Source organism: Hippocampus bargibanti, linkage group LG13 (genome assembly GCF_051943395.1).
Source record: "Hippocampus bargibanti isolate YZ-2025 linkage group LG13, ASM5194339v1, whole genome shotgun sequence".
Taxonomy (NCBI): domain Eukaryota; kingdom Metazoa; phylum Chordata; class Actinopteri; order Syngnathiformes; family Syngnathidae; genus Hippocampus; species Hippocampus bargibanti.
The window spans coordinates 5,478,430-5,503,613 of record NC_142746.1 but is presented as its reverse complement, the minus strand read 5'-3'; the positions used below and the strand labels follow the sequence as shown (position 1 = coordinate 5,503,613).

General features: G+C 40.4%; 2 protein-coding genes across 8 annotated transcripts; one reads left to right on the top strand and one right to left on the bottom strand.

The window, feature by feature from the left end:
* The first annotated feature begins 466 nt into the window (after window positions 1-466).
* On the top strand, window positions 467-10,761 carry LOC148889117 (uncharacterized). 2 transcript variants are annotated; one of them, XM_089011470.1, is made up of 5 exons: window positions 467-545; window positions 3,601-3,661; window positions 3,758-3,875; window positions 3,962-4,119; window positions 4,700-10,761. In XM_089011470.1, exons 2-5 carry the CDS (start codon window positions 3,659-3,661, stop codon window positions 8,087-8,089), a joined length of 3,669 nt encoding a protein of 1,222 aa, XP_088867596.1. In that variant the 5' UTR covers window positions 467-545; window positions 3,601-3,658; the 3' UTR covers window positions 8,090-10,761. The 2 variants fall into 2 exon arrangements, with proteins under 2 accessions (XP_088867596.1, XP_088867595.1); XM_089011469.1 differs by having other exon boundaries at window positions 3,947-4,119.
* Window positions 8,181-25,025, bottom strand: edaradd (EDAR associated via death domain). Of its 6 annotated transcripts, none has more exons than XM_089011474.1 (6): window positions 24,830-25,025; window positions 18,023-18,081; window positions 17,616-17,658; window positions 14,224-14,291; window positions 12,217-12,265; window positions 8,181-11,186 (listed from the first exon to the last, which is right to left on the bottom strand). In XM_089011474.1, exons 1-6 carry the CDS (start codon window positions 24,861-24,863, stop codon window positions 10,792-10,794), a joined length of 648 nt encoding a protein of 215 aa, XP_088867600.1. In that variant the 5' UTR covers window positions 24,864-25,025; the 3' UTR covers window positions 8,181-10,791. The 6 variants fall into 6 exon arrangements, with proteins under 6 accessions (XP_088867600.1, XP_088867598.1, XP_088867599.1 ...); XM_089011472.1 differs by having other exon boundaries at window positions 18,023-18,084; window positions 24,830-25,024; XM_089011473.1 differs by having other exon boundaries at window positions 8,181-11,183; window positions 18,023-18,084; window positions 24,830-25,021.
* Window positions 25,026-25,184: the final 159 nt, after the last annotated feature.

The window sequence follows — 25,184 nt, the reverse complement described above, 5'->3', positions numbered from 1 at the left end:
CAAAATGTCACAAAGGTATTGGTAAGGCACCTATTCACCCAAGTTGAATGAAGGGTTTGAGTTGTTCCCTGTAAACCTGGTTAAGCCAGTTACAAAGGAGTGGTGTGTTTCTTGCTGCACCAACTTTTTCTCTATGTGCTTCTTGTCAGGTTTCGACTGCCACTAGACCTGCATGTCGCTCTCTCGAACATACTTTTAAACTGAGGTGTGTGTGTGTGTGTGCGTGACCCTGTGTGACTATGCGTGTGCAAGTGTGTGTGTGTGTGTGTGTGTGTGTGTGTGTGTGTGTGTGTGTGTGTGTGTGTGTGTGTGTGTGTGTGTGTGTGTGTCTGCCTGTTGCAAGGCGAAAAGGGACATGAGGAGAGGCCGCACTGATGCAACCCAACCTGTTTTCCTGGTTGCCATGGAACTTCTCTGCATTTAACTGGCCGATCTCTACCATCTTTGTGACACAGATCAAGAGTAACACGCTGAAGAGGACACCTCTCTCTCTCTCACTCTCTGGGCTTTCCTTAGGTGGAGGAGTTCCTGGAAGCGGTATACAAGTGAGTGCACACATTTCTTTTCTTTTCTAACATTTACATGGTGTGATGACAAAATATATATATATGTACTTAAAATGCAGTCGATTCTGACTCTTTTATTGTATATATACAGTAAAGTCTCGTTATATCGATATCGGATATATCGATAGTCCCGGTTATATCGATACTATTTCTATGCACGCACGGAGAAAATTACATGCAAACAGGGTCGGATATATCGATAGTCCCGGTTATATCCATATTTTTTCGGACTCCCTTGAATATCGATGTAACGAGACTTTACTGTATATATATATATATATATATATATATATATATATATATATATAGTACACAAGTCCTTGGACGTAATTTAATGTAATTGTCAACATCACAATAACCATAATTACCTTTCCGTGTGCTACTTTTGTTGTGTTAATTTAGCAGTTTTTAGCTTTTTTTGTGCTTAAAGGACTTTGAAGTGGTGTTTGTGATGTAATATAGGGAAAGAGATGATCATTTAGATATATATATATACTGTGACTGGAAGATAAAGCATCTGAAAGGACTGTGAAGTTTTGTTTGTGATGTAATGTAGGGAACAGTGACGTGCAGTGAGGTCCATAGTTGGTGAGGCACTGACATCATCACAGTTAGATTTACGAACATATGAACTCAATGGAGTAGCTTATTCACCATTTGATTGGCAACAGTTGACATGTTTTGTTTAAAAAATGTCATGTCATGTCAGCATTCTTTCTATATACAAACTAGCATAGAAAAAAGAATTTAAAAAATGTTATCATTGTGTTACCTTTGCTTATAAAGAAAGGCATTGATAACTTCTTTGTAGAAGCCTTCCTTATCTTTCCTCAGTTTTAAAAGTCTCTCTGTATCAACGGAGATCACTGCCAGTGAAGAAAGTCGTCCTTGATCAGTCCTGTTCCGACTGTATGTAATGAGCGCTCCACTGATGCTGTAGTAGCTGGAACAGTGAGCACGAGCTGGAGCAACCTAGTCACCTCAGGAATAGTTTCAATTAGATCCTTCTGGGCCAAAAAGCTGAGAAGCTGTCCAGGAGATTTACATTCATCCTTCACCGTTTGTGAGCTATACAGTCCGGTGTTGGTCTCCCTTTAATTATTATCTCCTGCTTCGATTAAAAGTCCAGTTTAGAAAATTCTTTCAATTCAGATATGTAATCCTCCATTCTGAAAATAAGGCCAAGCAACACAAAAAATGACTGGATGGTTGCACTTAACATGCTAACTATTTACTGTAGCTTGCTGTAGTACAGTGTTTATTATGTACAGTGACTGTACATTATATACACTAGCTAAACTGTAGAAATTTATTTCATATATTCAATGCTTTTGAACACTTTAATAGCGACATGCAGAGGGACAGCAATGCGCTCTCATTGCAGAGCTAGCCAGCACAGTTAGCATAGTCATTGCGCAATCCATGGTGAGGCTCAGCCGGCTGCTGCCTCACCGCTCGTCTCTACTTAGTATTTGATCGGTAAATGTGAAAATTCAGCGATTTTGACAAAAAATTCAAACAATGGTGAAGTTAAATGGAAAAGAACTTTAAAGTACAAATCACTAAATAAATATCACTGTTTAATTTATTTTGTCATTTGATATTTCCATGATGACAGGTGAGGCACAGCCTCACCTGCCTTCCCTTACTGCACATCACTGGTAGGGAAAGAGATGTCCATTTCACAGTAAAATCAGAACATTGTCATCAAATGATGAGTATAGTTTTTGCTTTTTTGAATGTTGCTGTGCCAATGACCATTTTGTATTTGGGAGCCTTTTACTGAGCGAGTTGCTTGTTCTGTAGCCACAAAGGGACATAAGTCTTCTTATGCTAGTCCCAAGCCCGGATAAAAACAGAGGGTTGTGTCAGGAAAGGCATCCGACGTAAAAGCTTGGCCAAAACAAACATGCGGATCAAACCTCTAAAGATGGAGGACACTGATTTGCTGTGGTGACCCCGTCAAGGGAAAAGCCCCACTTTTTAGCTCGGGTCCTCTTCCAAAGGCCAGGAAGGTTGAGGGTTTTGCGCAGTATCCTTTTTATTCCCAGCATTGCACTTTTTTGGACTTAGATATCCAATGTTGTTGAGAGAGAGAGAGATGCGCATATCCTGTGGACGCCATCACGGAAAATATAGATTGGACGAGTGACTTTAGCTAGTACAGACAATCAAAATGTTCAGTTGAATTTATAATGAAATGAAGATGTTATATTTTCTAACGTTTGCATTTTATGCTACCTCTAGTTGAAAATGTAATGGGTGTATATGTTATTTATATTTCTGATACGTTTTATTCAAGCAGCTACTGTGACATGTAAAAAGCTAAAATAATTGTGTTGGTCTTATAGCATTAGCCATCATATATATTTTTAGTTTTTTTGGGTCACCTGGTCTACGGATACACTGTCCCTTTTTCCTCTCTGGTTGTGTTGCAACGTACCTTGCTGAGTTTACATGTGGAGATCTTTGGGTGTGGTTTACAGGCAGACTGTTATGTGGCGGAATGCGCGTGTCGATCAGTGCAACGTGTGATGGAATGCGAACCGACTGGTCCGCATGTATGCATTCCTCTGCAGAGGCCTCGGATTCTTGAGGTGCGGTGTTGGAGGGTGTTGTTGTTTCTGCGTCTATCTGAATGGTTCCGCTTCGGGGAAATCTTGACCAATCGTGAGGCAAATGGGAATGACATTCTCGTGATCCCTCAGACTGAATCTATATTTCAAACAGTGATCATTGGGTTTCTTCTGATGCACATTCTTACATAGGGATGAACTTAACGCAAGCAAACAGGAGTTATCCGCAATCGCACAATGTAGCTGAGATGACAACTAATAAAACAGTTGTTGGTATTCTGCAGAACGCATGGTCTCATTCATATCATTGAGTAAAACCGTGCATTATTTTTTAGCGGACGCTGCCACAGGTTTATTCTGTTGATTTGTCAACAAATACACATTTTATCCATCCCGTATAGATCAGATATATATTGTTGTGATCTGCCATTGAAGAAAATAATTTTCCCCTGTTTTAGCAATACTGTATTGGTGCTGAGAAGCTTCCGTGATATGTCGAAACACACCTAAGATAGAATGGTGAGTAAGAAGATCTCACTCAAATAATATGATCATGACCATTGCTTTGTTAGAATCTCCGAAATAAATCACAGTGTCAACCATTTTGTAACCAAGAGCACAGACAGCATGAGCATTTCTTCTCAAGGACTGGGCTTGGAAAACGCTGGGAAAGGAGCGGTCATTCGAGGCATCCCAGATAGCACATTTGTCACATCCGGTGGCATGCAGACAGGTAGGGGAAATGTCTGCATGGTCATTAATGACACCTGGGTGAAGGATTTGAGACTAGTTTAATATTTTCAGATGAAATTGTTGCAGCCACGATACACTTTGATCATCTCAGTCAAAATGAAGTGCAGAACATCCTGAAGGCTCTGCAGCCGTACGATAACAACATGAAAGTGGTGACCAAGAAGGAGCTCAGCACCAGGACCAGCCTCAGCTCGTTGGGATTGGACCTTCAAGAGCCGTCGGAGGTACATTTTTTTGTTCAGGGCAACGACTGGTGAAGGTTACAATGAAAGCAAAACAAATACAACGGGTATATTGTTTTTGATGAATAAGAAATTATGATTTTAGATAAGTGTATATATTATATTGTAATTAGAATTAGTCAGTCCGGTTGGTAGCGTTTTGATGTTTCATAAAAAGCACATTTTTATACTCTAATTTGGATGAGTGATAAATTGCATCCATCATCAACGTCAACTTAACGTTATAACACTGTTTTATTTCAAACTGAGAACTTAGATCATGTGTTTACCCACACAGTGCATGAAAATCAAAAGCAAATCACAAATGTGGCAGTCTTTCGTTATGGCTACAACAATGGATGAACAAGAAAATAATTTTTTCTCTATACAGGAGGTGAATTTAAATCAAAATAAACTCTAATAAATAAATTCCTTTTATGGGCCTCATAATTAGAAAAGGTCTCCTAAAATACAGTCCTTGAGAAGGAAAGTGTATTTTGAGCCTTGTGTGTTTGTGCAAAATCTTTGAAAAAAGGTTGGTAACCCCCTCCCTCCCTCCCCTCCCATTTTTTACTATCAACAGATACTCAGTGCTGACTACAACAGGAAGACAGATTTGGACATATCAACTGAAAAACATCTTTCCCATCTTGATAGCCTGACAGCAAAGTTACACGCCGTACATGGTGGGAGTGAATTCAATGGTTCAGTGGGCAATGATCTTCCTAATGTTCATCTCATAAGGTCATCAGCTGATACTGGTGCAGGAATTGAGTTAGCTTCCCATGCACAAGTTGGTCCAGATCTTGACGGTGTCCTCACAACACCCAATATCAGTGCGTCCACCCCCCACCTCAATAATCACAATGCTTTACTTGATATTGACAAACCACAAGTAGGGACGAGTGACCTCAAGTACAAAGCCCCGCACTTTACGATGCCAAAATTTGATACACCAGAGGTTGGTGGTGGCCTAAATCCTCCCTCTGTGAATGGAGAAACAAAGGGCCTCCACCTGTCTTCCCCCAAATTAGACATGAATGGAAAAACATTGGATTTGAATGGACCGAAAGTGGATTTAACTGGTCCCGGAGTAAATATTGAAAGCCCGAATGCTGACATTGGCGTATCATCAGACCCTTTCAGGTGGCCCCACCAAAAGTGGAAGGGACCCCATCTATGGCTCAAGAAGCCCAAACTTCCTACTGCCAAAACTGATTTGGACTTAGACGCAGGCCTGAGCACACCACGGGTTGATTTATCTGTACCCAAAGTGGAAGGTGGATTACACGCACCGTCTATTGACGCTAACTTGCCAAATGCTGACATTCAAGGCCCTGATTTAGATATTCAACAGCCAGAGCTTGATGGTAAATTTGTCTGGCCTCATCAGAAATGGAAGAAACCGAAAATAAAGGGGCCAAAGGCAGATTTGGATGTAGACGCAGGCCTGCATACACCCGACTTAAATCTGTCAACTCCAAAGCTTGATAGTGGCATGAATGCTCATCTTGACCTGCCAAAAGCTGATTTAAAAGGTCCCAGTTTAGATGTTGAGACCCCTAATCTTGACATTGATACTCCCTCTTTGAAAAAAAACTGGCATCTGAAGTTGAAGAAACCCAAAGCACCCGACGTCAAATTGGACACCGATGTCAGCACGCCAGATATTGGTCTCTCTGTTCCAGGCATCGATGGTAATATTAATGCACCAAATGTTGACATGAATTTACCCAAATCCGATTTAAATGTTAATGCACCAGATCTGGACCTCGAGCCTCCCTCTGGTAAAGTCAAGTTCCCCACATTGAAAAAGCCAAAGTTTTGGTTTGGTGGACCCAAGGTGAAAACCCCAAGTCTTGATCTTGATACAGATGTGAAGGGCCCTGAGCTTAAGCTTTCAACTTCACAGGGATCACTTCATAGCCCTGATTTGAATTTACCCAAAGCTGATGTCGATGTTGAAGTACCCGATGTAGATGCATCTGGAAAGATCAAATGGCCCACCTTGAAAAAGCCAAAATGGTCCATTTTAGGTCCGAAGGTGAATGGTCCAGATGTAGATGCTCAAGTTTCAACACCTGACCTGAGTCTCACAACTCCCAAACTAGACGGTGAGCTAAATGCACCGGACCTAAAGCTAAAAACTGCTGAATTGAATGGACCCAAATTAGACATTGATGCGGCTGCTCCATCTGGGAAATTTAAATGGCTGAAGAAACCCAGAATTGGCACGCTGAACGGTCTGAAATCTGATATTGATGGTGATGTCAAGGTGCCAGATGTTGATGTCAAGTCACACAATATAGATATAAAGACACCAGATGTTTCTCTTTCACCAAACATTGAAGGCCCAGACCTCAATTTCAGCATGCCAAATGCTAATATCAGAGGCCCTAATTTAGATCTCCAAACTCCCACTCCAAATATCGAACCAACAGATGCCAAACTAAAGCTACCAAAACTTACAATGCCCAAATGGCCAAAAAAAGGACACGATCTGTCCTTGTCGACACCAAAGCTTGACACACCAGGCATAGATCTGCAGTCTCCAGAACTTTCAAATGGGAATCTCGGTTTACCCAAACTTAAATTGACAACATTGTCAGGGCCAAAGGTTGAAAAGCCTACTTTTGATATTGATGCTGATGTCAAGAGTCCACATCTTGTTATGGCTCCTCTCAATGTAAATGTACCTGACTTGAATCTTTCAGGTCCCAGCATAGATAATCCAAATGTAAGTCTGCCTAAAGCAGATTTAAATGGTGCACGTTTTGATCTACCCGACAATGATGCAAGTTTACCACTGCTGAATCTTTCTGGCACTCAAATCACAAGATCAGGCGCTGACATTAATCTGGCCAAGGCAGATGTTAGAGCCCCCAGTCTCGATCTTCATGCACCCAACATTGGCACCACATGGTCAAATCCTGACCTGGAAACACCTGATGTCAGACTCAATCGTCATGTTCCAGGAGTGGACATCAAATCACCAGTTATAGGGTTGGATTCCCAAGCGGGCGATTTTACATTGCCTCATTATAAGCTTCCGAACTTGGATCTTTCAAGCCCTGGAGTAGAGCTATCCAGTGTTCATCCCTCAGTTCAGACTGGACTGGATGCACCCCAGGTCAACATCGGTACACCTAAAACAGATGCAAACATATCTGTTCCGACTGTAGATTTAGTTGGTCCAAATGCAAAAGGTAACATTAAAGGGCCTGAAGTCGATGTGGAAGCTCCTGGTCTTGAAAAGCCCAGATTGCCACATTTCAAGGTTCCCAAATTAAGTTTTTCCGGTTCAAAAACTAAAACTGTCAGTCCAAAATTGTCTCTTGATGGCGAAATCTCACCCCTCACAGTCTCTTCCCCTGAAATGAGCATCAACAGTCCTGATATAGCAATGAGAGCTGGAGATGCGGAAATCAAAGGGTCTCCTAAGAGTAAATTTAAATGGCCCTTTAAATGGGGATTTAAATCCAACTCAGTGGACACCGAGGAGTATGAAAGCAATGCTGAGGTGGATGCTCCCAAATTCAGAATACACACCTTGCCCAGACCCTGCATCGACACCAAAACAGAAACTTCAGATATCTTTAATTTGTCCAAATTTGACAGCGAGGCCAAGGATTATGTCATCAGTAAAGGAATCCGTTTACCAGTAGTAAATGCACCATCAAGAAATGGAGAAAGGATTGACATCATGGAGCGCTTGAGAATGGCGATGGAAAAAGCACCGTCGATAAACTCCTCCCCATCAGAGGAGAAAAATGTCAGCCTAAAGACGACTCCTATGAGTTTTCATTCCTCTGAAGAAGTAGGAGACTCCAGTTTCATTCGTGGAGGGACTTTTAAAGTTGAAAAGTCGGAGTTCCCACTGGGCTCAATAGATCATGCAAGTTTAGCCCATGAAACAGATGAAAGTAACAAATTATCATTAGGCCTCTCCAATATGCTCGGGCTTAATGTCTAGAAGGCAGACGCTTATTGCTAGGTTGCATAAATCTGACCCCAGCCAAGAGAAAGCCGAATGAAGAGTGCTGTTTCTCTAAGCTATGTGCATATACCCCATTATTTATATTGATATGGATTTGTATCTTTTTTTTAAGATTGATCTGCACATATGATGCGTTTTCTTGTGCATTGCATTTGTTAACACTTAACCGTTTTATTATGAGACAACTAACACAATTTCCCTGTTAATGAAGTCACTGTGAATGAATGTAATTGAAATTTTGCGTTCGATAAACACACCGGTATATTAAAATATATATTCAGTCATTATGAAAACAATCTTGTGTTGTATCAAATGTTATCACGAAGTAAAAGGATGCGATTTTAATGAAATAAGGGCTGCAGGATAGAAGATGCCACATTTCAAATCCGGTGGTGATACAATTCATTTACAAACAAAAGCTGTGAAATAAAATGTTTTGAGTAAAGAACATTTATTTGCACATGTACTGATAGGATTACACAACCAAGACGTCCGGTGACTATGTTTACGTGGAGGCAATATTTCGGGTCAGGTTAAAATTCCATTTTCTGAAACATTCTGAATTATCTGTTGTTATACTTGAGTGGACAGTTACTCCCGCATTTGAAAATCGCGATTTAACAGTGACAACGTGGTGACAAGAATGGACGTTATTTGACTTTAACGTAGGTAAAATAAATTATGTTCGTGTCACTCACCAGAAAAATAAAGCGGTCGTTTTTTTTCTCTCGTACCTAAAGTGTGTTGCTTTGTTGCGCGGGGCTGGAGGAGTATTGCCAAAGTCATTTTGTTTACCTCTTCTTGTGCATTCGTGTCGAATAACACCTCAGACGCACAAACCGCTAAGCGCACACATCTAAGTGTATATCTCAATGTAAAATGTGTCATTTAGAGATAGAGAATAGCGTGAAAACGCAAATAAATCTATGTAAACTTGCTACGGTAAGTAAACTGGATGCTGCACAAAGAAAGATTTCTGGAACTCACCTGAAAGGACAACCGACGCCTCGGACAAGGTGTGTCAATAATTTGTAAAATCACTTCAAATGACTTCTACTGAGCGTACGTATTTTACAAAGAATCCACCGCATATGCATGACGTCACGTCTGGAACGCCCCTGACCGAGAAAGCTACACAATGCATTTTTGGGTACTTTGTTTAGTCTGAAAACTTCGTGTTGATGGCAAAATTAGAAGGAAAACACATAAATAAAGTGATGGGGAATCGTTGTGTGTTGCACCAAGACTACTATTTGATACTAGTTGACACACATTCCCAGCAGACAAATCAGCCCATTTCCAACGGAGCTTGGGCGCCATCTTGTGCATTTTCTGGGACGCTACATTGGAGTCCGGATGGCTCGAATTGACCTGGACGGACTTCTTTAATCGATTGCAAACATGTATGCTTTCCTCTCCAGAACTATTTGAATCATATTCATAAATGGATGGAACAAGGGGGCGGGACCTTCTGAAACTCGCCATTTCTGCGGTCATTTTGAAGTAGTTTTGGGACACTTTCATTCATTTTTATTGGTGTTTTGCATTTGACTAAAAATATCAGCCTGCGTGTTTTGGGTATTTTAGATGCGATAAAACGTTTTTCTGATGTCAGTTAGGAAACAAAAAATGGCGTCGGTTGTCCTTTAAGTCAAGTATGGTTAGACATGCGCAGACCACAAACAAACGTCCCATTCAACGGAGGTCACTTACCTAAATGTGTTTATTTGACCAAATATTCGGATTAGTAAAAGAAGCAACTCTGAGGTCTTATTTGGGTTTTTAAACAACCCAAATAAGACTATGTGGCCTTTACAAACCAATATTCAGATTGTCAAAGAGAAATTTGAACAATTGTAGTGATTCACGTTCATGCTAAACGTGAATATGAGCTCTGGCTCACCACAGAACATATCCTGGCAATGGTGTTCTTTACTAATCGTTATAAACTGCATTATTAATTGACTCATTCACTTGGGAGGATTAACACATTTCGCAGGGTTCAGAAATTTTATTTGGTTATCCGTAATTTCCTGAGAAATTTTAAGATGATGCTGTCTAGCAGTTTGTTTTGGATCCACTTTCATAAACAATGGCAAACAATGAAAAGGTTTCTTCAGCCGTCATCTGTACTTCTTTGAAGGTGTCGGACGTTTCGCTTCGTACCGAAGATGCTTCTTCAGCGAACTAAAATCTTGTTCGCTGTGTCCGCTGAATAAGCATCTTGGATAAGAAGTGAAACGTCTGACACCTTCAAATATGTACAGATGACGGCTGAAGAAACCTTTTCATCGATGATGGACCACTCCTCTACGAATGAGAGCTTACACAGACAAATGGCAAACAATATTATTTAGTCCAATATAAAGTCAAATCTTGGTTTTCGAACATCTCGCTTCTTGACCATGTTGGTTTTCGACCAAATATTTTGTTTTTTTTAAGCCTTTTTTTAATGCCTCGGTTTACAACCAAATTCGCACCTGAATGCACCACTTGACTCCCCTCGGCTTCCTTATGCGTTGTTCAATCATTGTTCAATCACAATAAAAAAAAGCAGACTTGATTAGAGCGACCAAATCGGATTATGGTCGAAAACCAAGGTTTGACTCTATATCAAACGGTATGAGAAAAATCATAAGAAAAGAAAAGGAGAAAGACCCAGTGGAAAATTAGAGAAGTTAATTTGCATGCTGCCAGCGGGATGGCCAATCCTTTTCCATCCAGCTCTGCAACAATCGCAAGACATCGATCCGCTGGTAAAAGCGACACAGTTCAGTGAGCTCTGTGACAGGTTTCTGGTTGTAACGGAGTAAGAACTCCTGGGTGGGGCTGTGGGACAAAGAACCTTGGGTCCGGTACTCCAGCAGAGTGAGCTCGTCGTAGCTCATCCCCCAGCGGCTGGCAAAGTTCTTCCAGTTTTTGACTGTGCAATGGTTCGGGTCCAGCTTGAGTCGCAATAAGTCCAGAAGATCTTTGTCATTGAGGAGATCACTGATCTTGGGAGGAGGAGCAGGACGACAGCATTTTTCACAAGGGCTGTTTAGCTGAAGTTGGAGTTCTTTGGGGTAGTCTTCTTGGCAGAGACATACAAATGAGGGCATAAATAAGAAATGAATAGACTGGCTTGTAAAATACAGCGATACCTCAGCTCACGAACTTAATTGGTTCCCAGGAAGTGTGTGTAAGCCGAAAGGTTTGTCTGCCAAACATTGATTTCCCATAAGAAACCATTAAAATGAGAATAATCCATTCCCAAGTCCCTATAAAACATAATTTTCTACTAAATAAGCCTTAAAACTACACAAAATATACCTTACTTTATGTATAATAAATGTGCTATTGGATTGTAATTACAGACATAAACTGTACTGTATAATAAAGTTGTTTTATTTACCTTTGTGATGGTCGTTGATGTAGTTGCCGTGCTTTATCAGTGATAATACCCTCAAGCACACGGTCCCCTGCTAGCTGCTTTTTTTTCTGTTGATTTGTTAATCCAAATCAACACAAGTTTTTCAACCTCTTCTATTGCCTGAGACCGTTGCTTAGACAACACAGAAACACCCTTAGCCACATGTAGCAATGGTCGACTTAGCATATTGGTACTGGGACACTAAGTTACACAAACACACACATCTCGTTCGTGTTTTTCGATGATCTCCTTCTTCTGCTTGACCGTAATTTTCCTTAGTGTCTTCTTCGGCTTAACACTAGCCTGTGGTGGGGTCTTTTTAATAGCAAAAGGACTCCACTCGATAACACACTATGTCTGGACTGGGTGTGGAAAACTAGTCCGCCAGCCACCGTGGTGCTGTTCGACCGTGTGGTTTGGTGTTAATCCGCCGAAAACTAGTCCGCTAGCCACTGTGGCACTGTGTGGTTTGGTTCATCCGCCAAAAAAACTAGTTCGTTAGCCGAGACTATATGCTCGCGAATTTAATGTTCGTGAGGCGAAAAGTTTGTGCGCTAAAGCGTTCGTAAGCCGCCATATCACTTTATGGTCAAATAAGAGATCATGAAATGCATAAGAATTTATCTTCATCTCATATGTAGTTGTTTGGTTTTACTATTTTGATTTTACTACTCATAAAGAAATGCTATACCTGGTGACGTAGATGTTGAACAGGTGCATTCTTCACTATCTTTCACTGGCTATAACAGAAAACACAAAGTAGATGTAACTTCAAAGACAGAAATTCTTTTCTTGACACTGAGGTTTCACTTTTTATTATTTACACAGTGTCCTTTCAACAGTTAAAACATGGAGTCAGGTCATAAATATGATGATCTTCTGTCACATCGTCGTCGCAGGCCAGAGCGCGCCCCTCCCCTTCTGTCGCCTCCCGCACCTGTTTCCAATCCCCTTGCTTGTGCCTTCTGGCTATAAAAGCCACTCTTACCTTTCTGTCTTTGTCGGAGTATTTAGGAAGTTCCCCGCTACTACCACACCTTCCAGGTCTGATCATTTATTCTCCCTCACTGTTACCTCCTATGTTTGTTGATTGTGGCGTGTCTTAGTAAAAGACTCTTTTGGAACTCTGTCTCACTGTGCATTTTGGATCCAACCCTTTCCGCCTTCCGTCGTCCCTCGAGTATTGTCACTACGCCTCGAGTGGACGTGACATCTTCATTCAGATGCCGTGGGAAAAAACTGATACACCTCTAACTTGTAGCCAACAGAAAATTATTTACCAAATATTATTCATACCTTTAAAAACACTTTAAAATCGTTGAGAAAAAAATAGGACGTTTAAACACCATGTCAGGACCAGAGATGGTTGATGTAAAAGGAGACGGTCAAATACAATGCTTGACATATTTATGAGAATATCTTCAAAGAACCTCCAACATCTTGAAGTGTTTTCAAGAACTATTCAATGAGCTCCCATTTTGAACAAGAAATGGGAAATTAAACTGCATTTTCTCTTTCGTGGTGTGTACTTCTGTGCGGTGTGCGATACAAAATTCTCCATTGAGTGTGATTTAACTTTCTTTTAAAGATCAGAACTCATTAAGTATGTCAAAAAACAAACATGTCTGTGTAAGCTCTCAGTCGTACAGGAGTGGTCCATCAATGAGAAGGTTTCTTCTGCCATCATCTGTACTTATTTGAAGGTGTCGGACGTTTCGCTTCTCATCCAAGAAGCTTCGTCAGCTAACTAAATTTTGCTGGCAACTCTGGCCCTACATATACAGTAAAGTCTCGTTATATCGATATTCAAGGGAGTCCAAAAAAATATCGAGATAACCGGGACTATCGATATATCCGACCCTGTTTGCATGTAATTTTCTCCGTGCGTGCATAGAAATAGTATCGATATAACCGGGACCATCGATATATCTGATATCGATATAACGAGACTTTACTGTACATGTATATCAATACTGCCCAGATGTGGCGGTGCCAGACCTCTGCTATGATAGGTCCTTGCTCTCAGGTTGGGGGAAGCAGAAGACTATTTCCTGAGGCTACACGGATTACTTCTATTGTCCTGACTGATTATGGTCTATGACTCGCCTGATTGCCCCATACGCTCTGGTATCACCTCATCAGCATGATGAAGCCTACGTGGTAACAATCTAAGAAGTCTGTTGAAAGTACAAGCCAAATTAAACCTCATACCACCATGTCGATTTAGTGACGGGTTTTGCTGTTTTATAAAAATAGCTTCCTTTACTCCCCTTTCAAACCATCTATTTTCTTTCGCTAAGATTATAAACTCACTGTCGTCAAATGAGTGATTGCTAGCTTTTAGGTGCATATGGACTGCAGATTGAGGCCCACTAGCATTATCCAAGCGATATTAATAGTCTTTTTTTGAGAATTTGTTTAGTCTCCCCAATGTATTGCTCTTTACAATCTTCATTTTTACAATGTATCGACTAAACTACATTACTTTGCTTTTGTCATTCCCAGTGGTTTCTGAAAAACTACAAAGGGTCCTTTGGCAACACAAAATTCCTACTTATTTCAAACCGATAAACACTTTAAGGCAAAAATTAGTGCATCCAAAAGATAGGCTGCCAAATTTTGCCTGGAAAGATGCAATTTTACGACTGTTCTATATGAAGTGTCAATCACACAATTCAGGAATAGTCTAAATACTGACCTGCCTGATTCTGTTGGAGGGGCTCAAGTATCCAGAGGGCATGGAGCTCAGGTGGAGTGTCACAGCATCTAGGGAAGAACGTTCATCTTAGAATTTTTATAAACAGCCCAATCACTCAATCCATCTCCTGTTTCTTTACCTTCAAACACATATCATCAGGACCAACTGTTTAAATGTAAAATGTTTCATCCTCTTTAGTGTCCTTCCAAATCATTTCCATATGTTGGTTCACCATAGTTAATTTTCTTCACTCTCATTTTGATGAACTCCAAATTAATCATGACATGAAGATAATAGCGGTTGAAATGCAGCACATTCTTTAAATAGTTAACGGTGCCTTCTCTGCTCGAACTACAAGCACAGACCTACATTCATAATCGTAATTCTGAAATCAGTTTCATGAAATGAGATTTATTTTAGGTGTATCAAAGCTTTTTTTTTTTGCTGCACTGCTCCCAGTGACTATATGTGTATGTTGGACGTTTTGTATTGGTTTTTGATTCTGTTCTGTTTGGTACCATTCACTGGAGCCATAATTTTAATTCCTGCAACAGCTAACAATGAAATTCTGTCACAACATCGCAGGATAATATCAGGACCGATTTTATCATTATAAGAATCTCTATCTTTAACGTGGCTGAATGAAATAGAGTAGCCATCCTAATCTGTAATGTCTAAGAATTTACAGTCTTCTCCATTGAGATCCCAACATCAGTCAAGCAGTGTCAAGTTTCACATACCAGAATGGGTGAGGCAGGAAGTGAGACAAAGCAATTGTATTGAATGTCATTAGTCAGCACCAGACTCGTGATTGCAAAACAAGTCAATACAGTCAATACATGTGACTGTCCTACTGACATTTTGAACCCTTGCACTGACATCAGATACATCCTGTTGTCATTAAAATATCTGTATGATACTGTTCTGTTTTGCATGTGTAAAAAAAATAAAAGTTGGACAAGGACCAGATGAACTTGGAGCATGATTAGCGTGGACAACTCCCATCGTTCGTCCGAAGAAAGCTGCCCCCGTCGATTATAAAGACAATCTTCCTTTTGTGTCGAGTCTTGTTTCAACTTGTCCGGGTCAAACTGACACCCATTCAATGATGAACCAAAATATTTACAAAGCTGTACTTTTTATAAGACAATAGTGGCGAGCCGCTGAACATAGAGACAAGTCTTTGAGGTCAAGATATCAATAATAGAAAGGGTTACTTGAGAGCTGCATTATGAAGTTATTTCACAGACCAGCGAAACAACCCCGAAGCAAGTCAGAAAGGGCCAGAGTGGCAATACCAAGGTCCCACATTAAGTCTTTGAGTGGCCACCATTAACCAAGCTATGGTGGCTCTGATAAAACGTATTGGTACTGTAAATTCATGATATAATTATGTGTTTCAATGATGATTTTAAATCTAGTGTATATCAGAGTTACTTCCGGGTTGCGTGAAGGCCTAGCTAGCTATATGCTATCTATTAGCTAGCAAGTTTTCTATCCCAGTTACTTAGCTATCTATTAGCTGTCTCTTAACAAGCTATCTTTCTATCTGAGTTACTTCCGGGTTGCGTGAAGGCCTAGCTAGCTATATGCTATCTATTAGCTAGCAAGTTTTCTATCCCAGTTACTTAGCTATCTATTAGCTGTCTCTTAATAAGCTATCTTTCTATCTGAGTTACTTCCGGGTTGAGTGAAGGCCTAGCTAGCTATCTGTTAGCTATCTATTAGCTAGCTAGCTTTCTATCTGAGTTACTTCCAGGTTGAGTAAACGCTGGCGCGTGTGGCTGCCGCTGCTCAGCTACAGAAAAACTTATCCTGTGATTGTAAAGTGACCTTGAGAGTTTTGAAAGGTGCTTAGAAATCAAATGGATTATAATTATTATTATTATTATATTTTTATTACATGATGACCAAAGGTCACCAGAAATTATGATCATTATGATCTTAACTTATTCACTCCCAGACGATGATTTTGAAAGGCACTTAGAAATCAAATGGATTATTATTATTATAATATTTTTATTACATGATGACCAAAGGTCACCAGAAATTATGATCATTATGATCTTAACTTATTCACTCCCAGACGATGATTTTGAAAGGCACTTAGAAATCAAATGGATTATTATTATTATAATATTTTTATTACATGATGACCAAAGGTCACCAGAAATTATGATCATTATGATCTTAACTTATTCACTGCCAGACGATGTGCAAAAATGTGTCCACTCCAGTGCCAGGGTTTTTGTCATTTTCACTCAAATTGCAGGACCTACAGAATATTGGGTTTTAGGACTACATAAACATTCAATGCAGCATAAGAAACCTTAGACTATCTTCTTTCATCAGAAAAAAATGTTGATTTCAAGCTTACTTTGTTGTTATCTGCATTGGAAGTGGGGGAGGCTGTACAAAAGGTAAATGGTGCCACCTCGTAAGAGGGAAAAACATTGCCAGAGGTCTGACCAAAGCTTCAAATGCACCCCCCCCCCAGAACCCCGCAAGACAAAACAAAACCCAAACAAATTCGGTAATGGCGCGCCACATCATGCTTTCCAATTGCCCAATAAATTCAGGAATGGCATTGAATGAGTTAAAAGCAGCGACTCTGTGGACCAGTGATTAGCACATCAACCTCACAGTGCAGATGTACTAGTTTTGATTCCAGCGCTGGCCTTAATGTGTGAAGTTTGCATGTTCTCTCTGTGCCTGTGTGGGCTTTCTCCGGGTACTCCAGTTTCCGTCCATATTCCTCAATCATGCATGTGAGGGTGATTGAACGCTGCAAATTATCCCTCGGTGTTCGTGTCAGCGCAGATGGGAGTTCGTCTCTGTGTGCCCCGCGGTTGGCTGGCAACCGGTTCAGGGTGTCCCTACTACTGCCCAAAGACAGCTGGCATAGGCTCCAGTACTGCCGGCGACCCTTGTGAAGATAGGGCTGTTCCGAAAATGAATGGATGGATTGTAGTAATAATAATAATAACAATAATTAATAATAATAATAATAATAAATTTCATTTATAAGCGCCTTTCGAAACTCTCAAGGACACTTTACAGTCACAGAATATTTTTTCTGCGGGTGAACAGCGGCAGCCACACGCGCCAGTGTTCACTCAACCCGGAAGTAACTCAAATAGATAGAAAGCGAGCTAACTAGCTAATATATAGCTAGCTTGACAGCTAAATCCCTATTAAGCTAATAGATAGCCAGCCAGACAGCTAGCCAGCCAATAAATGCTTGGCAGACGAACTTTTCGCCTTACACACACTTTCTGGGAACCAATTAAGTTCGAAAGCTGAGGTATCACTGTACTTTGCAGGTTAGCTTCACAAAGGTGATTGTGTTGGAATGTTTTGTTCACTGTACGTACTTTGAGTAACATACTTACCATTCGGATCAGTGACTTGCACCGGGTAATTGGCTTCTAAAGACTGAAACAAAAAATAATAAAAAGGTAGTTTAAAAAAAAGCAAAAAATAAAGAACCCTTTTCTGGGAGCTTAAATTGCAGCGTGACATACATCAGCTCAGATCTGTGGGTGAAAATAACTGTGCAAAAACAGCAAAAAAAAGCATGCAGCAACTTGTTCTTGTTCCTCAGTGAACTCGAGTGTGCTTGCAGCAGTTTTACAGTTGTGCACCTCTTAGTGTAATCCCAAAAGACGCAAGTGCAAATGAGGGATCAAAGGGAGCTCAGCATGAAGGAAATGAACATTTTAAGACGGAGACAGTTGACACATCAGGCGATGTAGTAAGATGTCGTAAGTAGGAGAAGTAAACAGAAAAAAATACTCACAAATTCTGCCACAAAGGTGGTGGTGTCTGTGTCCTCCACCGGGTCTGAGTTGATTCTGTCTGCTTCAAAACAAAGCGGGATTTGTTAGGTTCGGGGTGACCATATCACATGATTGAACTGATGATACAGTACCGCCTTGAGATCAACGTTTCATTTGCTTTGTGACTAAGCTTGTGTCTCACGTTTCTCCATTCTCAAATCCTCTTTACGAATTGCAAGAAATGAAAATGCCATTCATCTTAAACTCGTAAAATACAGAATCATATTTTAATTGGGTCCTTTATGACGTATTCTTCAAATTGTCTGATGAGTTTGTCACACACAAACATGAACACCAAATTGAACAATAATGACCAAAATAAACAATTATTAAAGACAACAACATGGTATTGGCGAGAGGTATGCAGGACCTCCTGCGGATCTGTGAGCATAGCCTATGTCTCGTGTGAACTGTGCTGCTGCTCTATACCAAATCTTTTGTCTGTATATTCAGGCCATTTAAAAAAATAACATTGTTCATTGCTAAAACAAAAAAAACACTTTAAACTTTAAATGTATCTAAACGCATGCTGATGGCCCAGAAGCTACTATATGTTACATAATGTCAATCAATTATTATTACTATTTTTTTGGGTGGAGCCAAACCCTCAAATTTATTTCACCTGCTTGGTCTTTCCATGATGTTGTGAGGAGTGTGCCTTCTTTCGCAGTCTGAAATGTGATAACCCTAATTAATCTGTTCCGCTGAAAAAAACAACTCCAATATTTTAGGTTTCTTTATTGAGAAAAATATCACGTCATTTATTTTACCCTGCCTTCCCGCACAGGGTCGCCTAAAACAGCAGACTTTGGGAAAAAAGGTAGCCAGTCACAGGGCACACATAGAGGCAAACAACTATACACACCCAGAACCAGGAGATCTGGGAGGACTTGAAACTCCCTCACAGGAAGAGCTCATTAACCAGGTTACAAATTTATCAGTTCATGGAAAAGACAACCAAATAAAATATCAAGTTGTCATGTATCACTTAAATTTGCGTGTACTCTCAATAAATAGCTTGGCAGAGGGCTGCAGAATTCAAACGTATGTCATGAATGGCTGCGTCTCCTGCCGGCAGAAAAATACAACCTCCCTGGGTTCGAGCCTTTGTCCACAGTGTCCGATCAAACATCTAGAACAGGGATACAAATGGGAGTGTGTATTTAACTGTGCGCAAGGAGCTACAGAGAGTGAAAATAATCATCTTGAGTTGAGTTTAATGGCAATAGGGAACAAGTGCCATAAATACTCGTCTGTGAATTTGCCTCGTGTAACCATTACAGACTATGAGAGGTAAGTGATGCTACTGTGTAACTAGCTGTGTTTGTGATTGGGGCTGGTGGGTTGCATGTAGGGGGCGCATTTACTCTTGTTTAAGATGGTGAGATGAGTCGCATTGACCAAGATTGAAGAGTAAGATGCAACGTTGTCTCACAGGGCATCCGATTCAACACAATTCAACAGACCGTGGACATCTAAAAATGACCTGGAATCAAATAGAAATAACTGCAGACTGTCTTTCATTGCCACTAGCTAACTGAACCTAACTTGAATGCAGACATGTTCTTCCAGGGTCATTTTACTTTTTTATTTTATCTATTTATTTATTTTTTGTCTCAACAAGCTGTCATGACATGGTTGGCGACCAACGGGTGGTGCTGTTGGCCCTGCCTGCACCTGCACAGGTGCTGGTCGTCCCGATCAGTGGCAGACTGCCACATTCGGATTGGCGACCAACGGGTAGCGCTGTTGCCCCTGCTTGCTGCCTCGCAGGTGCTGGTCGTTCCCAATCAGTGACAGTCAAAAGGACTCCCGGCACGACCATTCGGCGTCGGGTCATTGTATGCTTTGTATGCAATTGTATGCATTGTGTATGCATTGTATGCTGTGCTTGTGTTTGTTTCACCTTGGGGGACTTTTAATCTTGTTTTTCTTTTGATACTTTGTATTTTTTCTGTTCAGATGATTTTGATGTTTTAAATTTTGTTCCTGCTGACTTTATTTTCATACAATTTGTCAAACACCTCCTGCTCCCTCCTGCCTGCTTTTTGGGATCCGCAACCGCCATCACCACTTTGCAAACCGTGACACACGTGGCCGAAATGAGTTTTCTCCACAGGGTGTCCGGACTTTCCCTTCGAGATAAGGTGAGAAGCTCGGTCATCTGGGAGGAGCTCAAAGTCCACCCGCTTCTCCTCTACATTGAGAGGAGCCAGATGCTGTGCCTGGAGCATCACCTCCCTGGTGAGGTGTTCTGGGCATATCCCACTGGCAGGAGACCCCGGGGACGCCCCATGAGAGACTATGTCACCCAGCTGGGAATGCCTCGGGATAAACCAGGGAGAGCTGGAAGAAGTGGCGGGGCAGAGGGAAATCTGGGTTTCACTACTAAAGCTGCTGCCCATGTGACCCTACCCTATAAGGGGCGGAAAATTGATGGATAAGGGGCAGAAAATGGATGGATGGATGGTTGGTTGGTGGACCCCAAAAATGCAGGCAGGGAGGAGGAGTGGGGTGTATTTGACAAATTGTATTAAATAAAGTCAACAGGAGCAAAATCTCAAATAACAAAGTCATAAAAAAGTCAAAAGTCCAAAGTAGGAAACAAAACAATGAATAAAACAAGGCAAGCTGAAAACAAACCTGACAGGGTGACACAAACAATGACCCAACACTGAATGGTCATGGTGGGAGTCTTTTTTAACTACCACTGATTAAAATGACAAAACCATGTGCAGCTGCAGGCGAGGCCCTACAGTGCCACCAGTGGACCGCAAACTGAAACGTGACAAATGTGACATACAATTGTGCCAACAATTCTGGAAGAAGCTCTTCACAAGAATGCAAATTGATAAGGAATACATTCAAGTGCATTATAAATATCAGAAGCATGAACAGCATACCTAACCTCTACAAGTATTGATTTACAATGCCAATAAATTTGTTCTTTGTGAGGCTCTCAATAATCCATGCAGGATGCCTAGTGTAAAACACACAGTGATTACAGTAAAACTAAATGAATAAAAAGTACAACCACAAGTTGTCAGTGACAGGGGCATTTCTAAAAACAGAAAGCTACTGTCCTAGATCCCCACTAGTTTGACTATGCTTGGAATTGACTAAACCTTTCTGTTTGCAGCCATCTATGTGGTTTGTCTCAAGACTGCCGCAAAGTAAGAGTGATTATAAGTCGAAAGGAAGACGCTTAATTGCAGGTTTATCACAAGAAACGTAGAACATTTTCCTTTTCCATGTTCACTAGCTTGGACTAGTTCACTGGTTGTGGGAATGAGACATTTGTTTCACTACCACATCAGATTTGAGACAACACATTTTACAATAAACTTGATCAACCCTTCCAGGCATTTATTGAGAAGAAATATGGCTTACATGGCAACTACCATGCAACTTTCCAATGCAATAATGGACCAAGAAACAGTGGGATGATTATAAACAGAACTAAATAAACGCAGACAGAGTAAACATGGAAGCCTTGGTTTTCACTGCACTTAAGGTATGGCAAAAAAATAGGATGGACCCTTAGATCAGTTGAGGATTGTTTCTCCTTTTTCTGGGAATGCAAGAACATGTTATAACACGCCCAGGACTATGTTCAAGAGATGAAATACAAAACAAATGATAGTGCATTGTTTATGGTCCATAATTCCATACAAGTGAAATTTGTTTAATCACCTATGTCTCAAATGAAACGCACCATTTGTAGGCAGACAAAAAAAAATCCTCAAAATTTACTGATACATGTACTTGGACACCTTATTCGATACATACCGGTAATAATAATAATAATAAATGTCATTTATAAGCGCCTTTTGAAACTCTCGAGGACACTTTCCAGTCACAGGATATTTTTCCTGCGGGTGAGCAGCGGCAGCCACACGCGCCAGTGTTCACTCAACCCGGAAGTAAATCTCACTTTTGAACAAAATGTCATGTCATTTTCAATATCGCTTCTCTGTACACCACAGGTGTCCAAGTCAAAGCCCGCGGGCCAAATCCGGCCCGCCGCATCATTTTTTTCGGCCCGCGAAAGCAAATCAAACTTGTTAAATTCCATGATGATTGCTAAAATCTGAGCCAAAATTTCATATTTTTGGATGTCAACCACAATAAAAGTCATTATTCTTGACTTCAGATTTGAAAACGAGTTATTCATTAATTTGCTGTGTGCTCTATATGTAATATTTGAAGGGATTTAAACATTCTAATGGGTTCCCCAAATTCATAACGGCCCTCGAGAGGAATCCATAACTACAATGTGGGCCGCGGCAAAAAATGACTTTGACACCCCTGCTGTACACAGTTACAGCGGGTGTTGAAGCCTATTGCAGCTGACTTTGGGCAGAAATCAGATGACAGCCCGGTACAACCAGGTACACATAGTAGCCAACAACCACCCACAATGTCACTGAGTGGATCTCGAGCTTATACTGCCGCCCACAACCGAGCCGAGCACACCATTTTTTTTTTTTTCGTTTCCCTTACACCAGTGACGTGCGGTGAGGTTCATGGCTGATGAGGAACTGACGTAATCACAGTCCGATTTACAAACATGAACTCTACAGAGTAGCTTATTCACCATTTGATTGGCAACACTTAATGTGTTTTGTTTAAAATGTCATGTCCACATTCTTTATATATACAAACTGTAGCATAGAAGAAAATAGTTTTACAAAACCTTATCGTGTTACCTTTACTTATAAATGAAGTCCATTCGCCGCTCCTTCTGAAGAGAGGCATTGATAACTTCTTTGTAGAAGCCTTCCTTATCTTTCTTCAGTTTTAAAAGTCTCGGGAATAGTTTCAATTAGATCCTTCTGGGCCAAAAAGCTGAGAAGCTGTCCATGAGATTTACATCCATCCCTCACCGTTTGTGAGCTATGCAGTCCGGTGTTGGTCTTCCTTGAATTATTATCTCCTGCTTTGATTGAAAGTCCAGTTTAGACAATTCTTTCAATTTAGATATGTAATCCTCCATTCTCAAAATAAGCCCAAGCAACACAAAAATGACTGGATGGTTGCACTTAACTTGCTGTTTACTGTAGCTTGCTGTCAGTAATTCTATTATTCTGCAGCCGAGGAGTCGCAAGAAGAATCTCTAATCACCAGCGCCCCCTGTCATGAGGCAGGAGAACTGTGTGCCTCACTTATGCACACAGTTATGATAAAAATAAAATAAAATAAACACTGTAGTACAGTGTTTATTATGTACAGTGACTGTACATTATATACACTAGCTAAACTGTAACCCTTTGTTCATATACTAAAAGCTTTTGAACATTTTAATAGCGATATGCAGAGGAACAGCAATGCGGTCTCACTGCAGAGCAAGCCAGCACAGTTAGCATTGTCATTGCGCTATCCATAGTGAGGCTCAGCCGGCTGCTGCCTCACCGCTCGTCTCAACTTAGTATTTGAACGGTAAATGTGAAAATTAAAAAAATAAAAATCCACAAATGGTGAAGGTAAATGGAAACAAACTTTAAAGGACAAATCACTAAATAAATATAACGGTTTAAATTATTTTTTCATTTGATATTTCCATGACAGGTGAGGCACAGCCTCACCTGCCTCCCCTGACTGCACGTCACTGCCTTACACGTATTTCATATTAATTACTGTATACACACCAGGGCCCTTGCAAATTCAGATTTTATGAACCCAATATCTTTTGACAAACAAATACAGGTGGGCATCAACACCATGTTGAGTGTGTCCGTCACCTGTTGCCACAATATGACCAGCCCAGTCGACCTGAGTTTTCAGTGACAGCCAAACGGGGTTAAGAAGAGATTTAGCAGTACTATACCACATGCAGATACTGCACAACAAACATGCAGTCAAATACAGAAAAAAATATCAAATAAAACTGTGCTGTATACCTTTCAGTTCTGCAGACCACAACATGTGTGCATTTTCATTTTATTATTAAATGTTTATTAGTGAGCAATGTTGCTTCATAATAAATCTACAAAATAAAGAAAAAAGAATTTTAAAAACTGGAGAAGTAAATTTCACAATTTACCAATGAGCGCAAAGGAAACACGTGGTGGTAATGCAACACAAAGGTTGCCAACGGTTGCAACTTTCACTAAAAACAAACAAAGAATGCCAAGATCAATATTACCGAATTAATTTATATCGTTAAAATATGAAACTCACAATAAAATTAGAGATAAATTACATTAAAGGGGGGTGTTTCTATTTTCTTCTCTTTTTGACGTGGCAACGGTATCGTTCTCTACGTTTTTATGAACAATAATTACTGGAAATTATTTTACTCAATCGTTCGTTTTAGACATGCTGCGATGCGGTCTGACTGAAGAACAAATTTGGTTACGTTGTAAAAGAAAACCACTTTGAATGTGTCAATCTTTTGTTCATAGTTTCTTACTGTACAGTATCATGTCTAACTTGATGCAAATTTGTTTTTATTTACAAATACCACACGTTTAACTTCTCTTCCATGTATTCATTGTTTAATAATGATTATTTTACCCACTTCCACTTCCATCGACGAAGAGAGAGAGCAATATGAACCAACATTATAATAATTCGGTTGCTGTATTAATAATCCATGTAATTTACAAGTAATAAATTATTCAAATAGAACTACAGCTATCTTATGTCACCAGTTAACAGTTGCTTCATCACCTCCTGTTTTCTGCTCAAAATATTTGGAAATAAACTGCGTATTCCCAACTACTGACAAACATTTCACTGCTGTAAAAATTACCTATGGAACTCACCAATTGCTTCTTGACATGCTCTCAAAGTGCTCATTTTTGAAGGATCTCCAAGACTCCAGGTGAGTGATTCAATACAGCTTTAAAATGTTGATGCCAGCCAGTGGCGGCACCTAAAGCAAAAGAGCCCAGTTTCAAAAAGAACAAGCAGGGAGCGACGATTTAATGCTGCATTCAAAGCTGCTCGAAAAATTTCAATGTTTCTAGGTGGGAGGCAATTTAAGAAAAATACCTTCGCAGGGCAAACGACTTCCCTCCTTTCATTAAAGTCAGACACTTTGGAGGTGGGACACATCGCTCTCTCAAACAGAGTAAAACAATTTAACACTGTTTGAGCGTGAGGGGTTGATTTGCTTGA

Bases quoted from the DNA above. Each gene is read 5' to 3' on its own strand.
- LOC148889117 (XM_089011469.1), top strand. The intron at 3,876-3,946 runs GTAGGGGAAATG...TAATATTTTCAG, and splicing joins ATCCGGTGGCATGCAGACAG to ATGAAATTGTTGCAGCCACG. The intron at 4,120-4,699 runs GTACATTTTTTT...TACTATCAACAG, and splicing joins ACCTTCAAGAGCCGTCGGAG to ATACTCAGTGCTGACTACAA.
- edaradd (XM_089011472.1), bottom strand. From the start codon at position 24,863: ATGAGCACTTTGAGAGCATGTCAAGAAGCAATTG. The intron at 17,659-18,022 runs GTGAGTATTTTT...TTTTTGTTTCAG, and splicing joins CCACCTTTGTGGCAGAATTT to TCTTTAGAAGCCAATTACCC. The intron at 11,187-12,216 runs GTATAGCATTTC...GTCTCTGCCAAG, and splicing joins TTCAACATCTACGTCACCAG to AAGACTACCCCAAAGAACTC.